This window comes from Egretta garzetta, unplaced genomic scaffold (genome assembly GCF_000687185.1).
Source record: "Egretta garzetta isolate BGI_Z169 unplaced genomic scaffold, ASM68718v1 scaffold133, whole genome shotgun sequence".
Taxonomy (NCBI): Eukaryota; Metazoa; Chordata; class Aves; order Pelecaniformes; family Ardeidae; genus Egretta; species Egretta garzetta.
In genome coordinates, this window is record NW_009259111.1 from 5,045,106 (window position 1) to 5,054,659 (window position 9,554).

At 43.4% G+C, this 9,554-nt stretch overlaps 1 protein-coding gene across 2 annotated transcripts in view; it reads left to right on the top strand.

Moving 5' to 3' along the window:
• The first annotated feature begins 1,184 nt into the window (after positions 1-1,184).
• Positions 1,185-9,554, top strand: part of OSBPL5 (oxysterol binding protein like 5) — a 63,881-nt gene continuing 55,511 nt past the window's right edge. For both annotated transcript variants that reach the window (XM_009635447.2, XM_035890984.1), the window contains exons 1-3: positions 1,185-1,320; positions 7,322-7,400; positions 8,102-8,105. In XM_009635447.2, the coding sequence (XP_009633742.1) occupies positions 1,185-1,320; positions 7,322-7,400; positions 8,102-8,105 (219 nt within the window). The remainder of the gene's footprint in view (positions 1,321-7,321; positions 7,401-8,101; positions 8,106-9,554) is intronic.

A 9,554-nucleotide genomic window follows, 5' to 3' on the forward strand; every position in this document is an offset into this window, starting at 1 on the left:
GAAGGGCAGGGCAGGACATTCTAGCCCTAATCAGCCCATTTTCCACCTGCTGCCACACAGGTCACCTTACATGCGTGCTGGTCCTAGCCTCCCAAACTGCACCACGACTCTGGGCAACTTTTTCCCCTTTGCTTTCCCAGTAGCCTAAAAGAGATGGGAAAACTTGGAGGCTCTTTTCAGGAAATATGTACCATCCTAATGGGATTTTCTTACCGCAGTAACTGTCCCCTGGAGAAGCAGCAGACCTCATGGTCTGTAATGGCCACCCAAAGGCTGGGTTAACGCTTCTTGCTGCTAGTAAGAGCCCTGCCTCTGGCTGCACCTGGGGGGAGAAGAAAGCTTGTAACTCAGGAAGGAGACAGTCATAATATCTGTTTGTAATGGGTAAGAAAGAACTGCTTGTTGGATGCGTATAAAAGAAACCTTTAATTCCAGCCAGGATAGTCTAACGGATTAGCCAAGTGGTGGTAAAGAGCACAGTACCACCAGGCTCTCGTGTGGGCATGCAGAGAGGCTTTTGGGGAGACAAATGCTGTTCCTTACCCAGACAGAACAGCAAGGTTTATCTTATTGATCAAACTGCAAGGCTGATCTTAATGCCATTTTAAAGAAAACTGATATTATTTATATGTGCTGTAATTGGAAATAAGGGCAGGAGTGACACTGGCATTACCTCTGCTGGCTGCTCTCTGCAGCCAGTGCAGCCGGTCTTCTTCCATGCAGCTCAGATTAAATGTTGATTTTTGCAGAGATGGTGTAACTCTGCTGACACCAATGGAGTTACATTAATGAAAGAAACTCCAAAACCTTTTAAAAAAAAAAAAAAAAAGTGGATTGTAGCCACTGCGCACTGGATGGACCCAGTAAATAGCTATTATCCTAGATAGATCTGTGTAGGTAGGAGGGTGTTAATACTGCCTGGATTCACAAAGGAGCGGTGTCCTGCTTCCCTGCAGTTTGCAAATACTGAGAGTCAGCAAATCAGTAATCGTAGCTTCAAACTAATATCACTTTTTTTTTCTGCATAGCCTTCTGGCAGTCTATAAAAAGATCTGGCACACTACATAGGATTAGGTGGCTTTGAAGCAGCAGAGTCATCTGGGTGCGAAACCTTAATTTCCTGTGTCTTGCAATGAACTGTTATTTCTATCTTTCCTTTTCAGAAAACCCCCACAGCTCATGCCATGAAGGAGGAGAACTTTCTTCGTCGCAGGTTCTCCCTCTGTCCGGCCTCGTCTACCCCTCAGAAGGTCGATCCTCGGAAGCTGACACGCAATCTGTTCTTCGGGGCCGACAATGACATCTACCCACTCAGCCCAGGTTGGTTTCTGGTGTGTCAGGGCAGAAAGTAGAGTGTCTCAGGTGCTTGAGTGCAAGTAGATATTTTAGCATGCTGCCAGGAAACAAAGAGAAACAAGTTAATGTGACAGAGAGAGAGAAGCTGTTGCAACACAGGTATTACTGGATCCTAGACAGTGCTGCTGTCATGGTGCTATTGCCTTTCATCGCCGTGGCTTTAAGTGGGAATAGAGGGCATCAGAGTGGGGGTTCGTAACCATTTGAACACTGCATGGCCTCACATTTCAAAAACGAGTAATGTTTTTGGGCGCTTCCACTTTGAGGCACTTGATGTGTTTCACCCTAAGCATTGGACTCGTTTCAGATTTACTGGCCCCATTTGCAGACGTTTAATGGCAGGTTTCCCTGTTCAGATTCAGCGCCCAGGATAAATATTACAAGAGCAAACTTTCTGTTGTTAATGTTCTGTAAATATCTACAAGCACTACAAGTTCCAGGAATCTTGACACGTTGCAGTGAATGGCAGACTGGCTTTAAGCGTTCTCTTTACATCTTTTTTGCTTTGAATTTCCTAGCACCCTTATTGAAGGAAATAGAGATCATTTTATTGTTTCAGAATTTGTTGCTCACAATAAACATTCAAGTGGTTCCTTGATTGCAGTCTGCAAACAATGTTTCCGTTCCAGTCTGTAAACAAGTGCTTCAGGGAACAGTCGCAAGTTTGTAGAGCTGTCATTTGCAGCTGCCATGTCAGTGCCAAATAATCAAACCTCACAGCACCTTCGTGAGCTCTCAAAACACTGGTATCTAGAGAAAGAGCATAGCATCTGTCAAAAGGTTTCAGCGTTCATATAGATGTAACACCCGACAGACTCTCTGGGCTTTGCAGATGTAGAGCAAAACAAGGTCTGGGTTTCCTGAGCTAGTTGCCTCTAAGTGCAAAGGTTTCGAGGGCCTCCGTTTTCGCAGGTATTTCTGTTTGTGGGTGTCTGCTTCAAGGCAAGCTTCAGCAGTGCTGACTAATCCTGGCTGTCACTGGGTCCGCTGGAAGCTTCAACAACCTTTTGGTAACCAAATTGAAAACAACTTAAAATGGGACACCTAAAATCTCATACATTTCCAACCTGTAGGGACCTCTGAACAGCTAGCTGCCCATAAGTACAGTCCGTACAAAGTGTGGTAGGTAAATAGCTGTTTTACTTCTGCTGTCCTTGGGAGCTGAAGAGCTGATTTTTAAGGCTGTAGTCATTTCCCCTTGCTTTGGGGAGATGGAGAGCCATAGCTTTGAGTTTGCCCATTCTTCAGTTCTTACCAGCATTTTCAGTGCTAAAGTTACTGACTTCCTCGCAGAGGCATTTCAGTGCTGTGATCTTTCAGAAACCAGGGAAAGTTGGAGGTTTCAGCATGGAGGAGGTAGCAGCTGAAAGAGTTTGTTTCTTCCTCAGTTTCCCTCATCACTTGTTTCTCCTTGATCCCCGCTGGCAGCTGGACCAGTCTTTGCTGGGCTCAGCAGAACGAGCGTCTTGAGCCATGCTAGAGCTTTTGTTCTGCTGCACAGTTCTCCTGAGTAACCTCCAGCACTGGCATCAGCGAGGGCGGTAGCCCTCTATATCGCAAAGAAAGAGCATAGGCCAGAGAGTTTGTAAAGGAGAGAATATTCCTTTTAAACAAATAGAAGTTACTGCTTCAGCCAGGGGATTTCTTGCAGAGAGTCTGGGGTTTTGTCTATCCTTACATATTTTTTTTACTCCTTTCATTTCTTTCCTGGTCCCCACAGAGCTGCCTTGTGTCTTTGTTTTCCTCACATTTCCCATAAGAAGTAACTGTCATTCTTCACGTTCAGTTGCCGTTTTCCATGGCGGGCTCTCCTTTCACTCCTTTGCTGCTGCTTCTGTCTTCTTTTCCTCTGAGCCGCGAGTGCTTCCTCCCACCTCCTCCCTTCCCTCTGAAGGATGCTGCTATCACCATAGATAAGCTGCAGGTCTATGTCCATAAGCTGCATCTAATATTTCTCTGTCCCCCATTTTCCTTGTTGTTTTATGTGAGTTTTCAGTTCTTGAGGCTCTTCCAGTGGTCTGTCTTTTGCTGCCTGATCCCAGTAGATTTTCTTTGCAAGGGCACTGGGCTGATCGTGTTGAGTGGGTGCTGTGGGCAGCATGGGCAACAAAGCCCCGTGATTTCCTGCCAGGAGTTTGGTGGGTGGTGAGGTGGCTGGAACTGCAGGTCTCACAGCACCAACACCTAGGATTAGCCCTCCAACAAAGGAGGTGTGCAAGTAAATAATTCAGTGAGAAGCGAGTGACAGACTTTATACCTCAGGCAAGCTACGCTATGAAGATTCAGTTCAGTGAGAGGATTTCTTTTTTAAAGGAAACATATGGGAAATGCAGAGAGTAATATCTGAAATAACACTTCGGACTTTTTGCCTCTTGCTTGCATACAAAAATGCTAATGAAGAAGCCCTTTTCTTTTTCTAGGAAGTTCACAAACTGGAGAGACATGAATTCATGTTCCTTGCCCACGTCTGTCTTTCACTTAGCAATAAGGAGAGAGAATCTTTCTCTATTTTCTCTTTCAGAGGGCAGGAAATTTATTGGGGGAGTAGCTAAAAGAACTTCTAGAGAATCTCCCTTTTTGACTGGACTGTGAGATCACGCAGTATCTTTAAATAAAAATTTAGATTAGCTTACCTGCATCCTAAGAGATGCACTTTCATGGAACTAAATTTCAGTCTGGCGCACACATCGGGCCATGTGGCTGATTTTTACAGCAGTAATGGGTTTTATTCACAATAGTTTTGCCACGCATCAGAGCCCGTATTCCTTTTGTAGTTATCCAGATACTTTATCAGAAAGCCTGTAAGATAATAGTTCATGCTGTGTGGAGCTAATCCTGAATTCCTCAATAACCCAGTAATTTTGCTTCCCGTTACCATTGATCAGTCATGCTTGCTGTATCATTCTTTATAAAGCGGAAATGCAAATGCCCCTGTAGGATCAATGCCCAGCAGAAAACCAAAGAAAATGAACAGTTACTGTTCTGGAAAGGAACTAAATACTTATTTTTCCTGTGCATGACAGTAATGGGAAAAAAGAAGGTATCGGTAATTCAACTCTGTCACCGCAAGACTGTTGGCAGTTTTCTTCACAATGTGGTGAAGGTCATTTCCACAAGCACCTTCCCCAAATCTTTTTCATTATTTGGTGCAAAATGTTTGGGCTTTATGGAGGACCCTTCTGTGCATGCCCTGCTAGCAGCCAGCACTTTAAGTCAGAGAGATTCAGCTCTTTTTCTGTTGTGGGCATTATGTTTTCTTGATCAGGGAGATAAGAACTTCAGCTTCTATAGCCAGTTAATATTTAGCTTTTTTTATGTTTATGTGTGGTTTCCTATTTATTTTCTTGAGGAGGCTGTGTCTCTTGTGCTCTGGGTGGGACTCTCGCTTTTGGGCTTCTGTGCATATGAGTGGATTTCTGAGAAATTTGGACATCATTTCAATGAAGTTTGCTTTCTAAACAAGGGCTGGCTGTCGTCTGCTTGGGACAGGCAGCAAAGATAGCTCTCCTCCAAAAAACAGCCTTTCCCTCACAAGTGCCAATAGGCTTAACAAATTTGGTGTAAGAAACCAGTATATTCTGCTCCATAAACATATCTCACAAATCCTTGTAAATTATATGGTAAGAGTGAACAGTTGCATGTTCCCATTTTTCGTAATACTCTGTGAGCAGGATGGTCCAGAACCTCAGGAACAGCGAAAATCTCATTGTTCAGGTGCAAACTCTTTTAACTGTATTACTGAAAGAAGGCAGAAATCTCTCATGTCCGGGCTTTTTGTATGGATACCAGCTTGGATTTAAACTTTAAGAAATGAGACATAATAAAGAATGGATGTGAATTTTATTATGGTAATAGATGTCGTTCCCTCGGAGCAGGTAGCAGCTGATTCCCATTAACTTTACTTGAACATTTAGACCATATGTTACTTTCCCATACATGCTCAGAAAAAAACTCTTCATGGGAAACAACTGCAGCAGCTACACGGCTTTGTGAGTTTATTCCAACCTCCTCTGCCTCTGTTAGGGAGAGTGGAGTCTACAGAGAGTGCTATCAGAGAAAGAAAAAGTATGGAGATACGGGTCCTAATCCATGCACAGCAGTGCTTACGGCCATCCCACTTGTCATGGTAGCACGAGGTGATTGTCAAATATCCGTCCACTTGGGATTTTCTCCTGCCTGTGGACATCAGGTTTCCGAGTGCGTTATCTAGGGCTCAGTGTTTCAAAGGGAGGAGTGACAGTTAAGAAACTAGGTTAAGATACAGGTTCCCTGTTGTCGCACCGCCTTCCTATGTGACTGCATAGCTCCTTCCTCCGCTTCGGTTCCCCACGTGAACAATGCACGCGCTGTCCCTCTTCTCCCAGGCTTGGAAGTGTTTGCTTTCTGTGTCAGCATGGCTGCATGCATGTGGCACAGCCCAGCACTATGCCACAGGGCGAGAAACACGTTTGAAACCCCCACCAGCCTTAGTCACCATTCGGAAAGTTGAGCACCTACAAACAGTTGTCCTACAAAGCCTTTTCTTAAATTTAAGAGTTGATACACCAAATTATTATTAAACAGCAAGGCCTGTTAATGCCTGTAAAGAGGGAAAAAAAGTCCTGTGTCTTTACCAGTGAAATCCTGTAGCACAGTTCCAGTTCTGGTTATAATGGGATGTGCTTACTCTCTCACATGTCCCAAGATGGAAGTGCACAACAAGGCCATGAGGATATTTATTTTTTAGTAAGCTTCTGTGGCTGACTTTTCTAATGGTGCTTGGCTTCTTAAATGGCTGCTCTGAAAACTCCAGAAGTTGTTGATGGCTTCTGACACATCTGTGAGAACTTCATCTGACTTCAGGAGGATTTTCCCTTCCTGGTTTTGGATTTGGTGGTGTTTCCAAGACTGGCCCACACAATGTTTTAAAACATTTTTAACAGTTCCCATGTTTGCAGTGTGCTACAAATGGATTATATTTCACTGTCTTGGTGGTTTGTTACTGCATCCAGTATTCTGAAGCTCTGATTGCTAACAGTTTTGAGAAGAAAGCTACATTGCCATTGAATAAAAACGGCTGTCTTGGCACTAAAAAGCTGGTGTCATCAGATGCTATTTTTTGGCTTTTTTTAATAGACACTCTATGCTTTCTTTTACTGTAAGGACGTAATTACAGTTGGCAAAAAGAACAGACTTTATCGTTACATTTTATGGCTTGGACTAGGACTACACACACTCATACTAGTATATAATGTGTATAAGGTACTGCAAGTTTAGTGTATTTGGGTAGTGGAAATACATCTCTGCGATGGTGGGAAAATGTCGTAGTGTTCATAAATACTATTTGTTAATTGAAAATGTTTCTTGACAAATAACTTGGTCAGAAGACATTGATCTTCTGCAGTGGTTTTTTTTTTAATTTTGATTTACTAATTATGTCTAGATTCTGTTCTGTCTTCTGTAACATGTTGTGATCGTGGTTACTATTTGTCAAACAAAGTGTGCTATCAAGTGCATCTGTGTATGGCTGCCAGATACTGATCAAGGAGGATAATGTATTGAATGGCTGCTTATTAACTGAATTCCATTTATTATTTGCATTGAATGAGGCATGGGGTATGTAAGAAAAGAACAGACTGTGGTAATGTAATTAAAGACTGCATCATAATGCAGACACAGAAGGGAGTTGATTAAGGATGCATTAGCAATTTTATTTCTGTTTTTTTCCAGCCTTCGTATGCTGGGCTTTGCAACCACCATGTTGGTTCACCACTGTGTTTTCAGACCCAACTTTTAAGCAGTACTTGTTGCATAGCCCAAGTATGTGGATCCAGGCTCTATCAAGCTCTGCTGTGATCCTGGTGTGCCTGCTCCTGCTTATGACAGCTTCTCTTGCTTGCTGTTAGCAGTAGACCTTCTAAGGCCATGAGTAGCCATGGTTTTGCACAGAATTTATCTGTTTCTGAATCACATTTATTTGTTGCAGGAAAAGATGTGGAAGGAAACAGCCCGTCGGCGCTGAAGGATGAGACACCACAGACTCCAAATTCCATTAGTAAGGTACTGTGGGATAGGTATCCATCCCTAGTCTTACTATCATTTCTTCTCAGGCTGTATTAATCCTTCTTACTCTCTTTTTTTAAAAGTCATTGAGGAAGCCTCTCCCTCTGTTCCTGCAGGAACTGTGTGTGCATGTTTTGAGAGAAAGAAAATGAGTGGTTTTGCATGGTTGGGATGACAGAGAAGCCCACCCTTTCCTCTGACTTGACAGCATCTACCGCAGAAGAACCCTGTTTGTTTGGACCTCATTTGGCAGTGTAATTGGATATGAATAATTACGGTTGAAAGGTGGATTTTTTCCAGCAGAGGTGGCTCCTGCTGTTCCTGATCAGCAAGGCAATCATAAGCCTTAATTGTTTTGGAAGAGAAAGCTGTAATATTTAGTGTAGTGCATAGCATCCGAAACTGAGTTGAGATCCTGGGAGAGAGCTCTGGGAATTGGTGTAACAGGAGAGGAACACAAACTAACCAACATTTCCTGAACACAACCTTTCCAGCGAGCCTGTTATGGAGAGGTAAAACTGGATCTAAAGACTCTGGATCTGGGTGTTCAAAACCTGGCTCTACATCTAGTGCCTGGGTTTGATTTCCTGTAGAGATGGAATCAACCCTATAAATTAGATCTGGCTTTGAGATTCATGTATGGGCTTTTTTTGGCTGCAGCTCCCTAACACGTTTCTGGAGGGTAACTAGAAATAGAAGCAAGGCCTGTTAGTAAAGATTTAACTAAATGTATTCAACTATGAAGCTATAAAATGGAAATGATACCAGCTGAAATGAAAATACAACATGAAGGAAGCAGCTGCAGACAAGGGATTTCTTATAATACATGAAAATAGGCTCTGCATCTTCAAATACATTTGTCTGTTCCTGCCTGGAACTTGCAGGTTGTTCTGCCAGGGTGCCCTGGCAGACGTCAGCACGGGGAGGTGGTGATGAGATGAGCTTTGGGAGTATGCAGCAAGGGCTCATGTACATATCCTCTGATATTGCTGGAACCTGGCAAGCAAACCGACCCTGATTTTGGTTTTTCAGGCAGGTTCCTCAGGGGAACGCAGCTTCCAAATTATCCTGGCAACAGAGGAGGCCAAGGACCTGGTAACTGCATCCAGGGCTTTGTTTTAAAGACAGATGTTTTGCAGGCCTCACAAAGAGCGGTGTGAAATTCCCAATGACTTAGGAATGTAAAGAAGGAGGATTTTTTCTGGACAGGACAACTCAGAGCACTGATATGCTGTCCAAAAAGGAATTTGATTTCTGAGATGCAGGACGAATACAAGAGTAGGAATGTATTTATGAGAGGTATCTGGGTGAGAGCATGGCTCAGCTGTATTTTCCCAGCCTCAGGGTCTGCCTTGCTGTTTAGTCTCCTACAGGTGTGTTTTTGAAAGTAGAGGCACCCTTGGAAGATTCAGGTGCCCGCCTAGATTTCTGCTGTGCTCTGTGTGTACCTGGGAGGCATTGGTGGGTCTCTCCTTGACAGTGTCAAGAACAGTTGCTAAGGAGAGAAAATGCATAGCGCAAACCAGCTGCGTCAGATTTGTGATTCGAAACAAATGGGGGTCTGAACCTGGACACGAGCTTTGCTTTCACCAGCCCAAGACTTTGGTTTTACAATAGTTAAAATTGCTCTGAAACACCAATGGACTAAGAACAGATATGAGGACCCCGAAACACCAAACTTCAACTTGCCTACTCGCTTGCGATGTTGCAGGCAATTGATTTGGCTACTAAATGGGACAGAGCTAGGGTTTTCTTTCCTGCCTGAATGTTCTGCTTAGACACACGGTGTTTCATTCAGAGACTTTCCACCTCACTGGACCTGTGCTGTCTCATTCTCACTCAACTCTGCTTCACCTTGCTGTGTTGTACACTACCTTGTTCTTCTCCAGCCATGTAGCTTTTCTTCTGTCTTGCTTCGCAGTGTCAGTGACAGTAGGGAGTCCCTATTGTGAAATGTCTCGTACCTTAAAAATTTAGGCAAATTGGTGGTCAGTTTGCTTAATATTTCATTTTTTACATCTGCTCAGCTCTAAGGCTATAAAATGAAATGTTACTGTCAGGCATCCAGAACTGTAAATAGGGATCTGTCACAGTATTTCAGTTTAAAAATAAATCGCAATTCCACCTACTGAACCACAGGAAAGAGGGTGTACTAA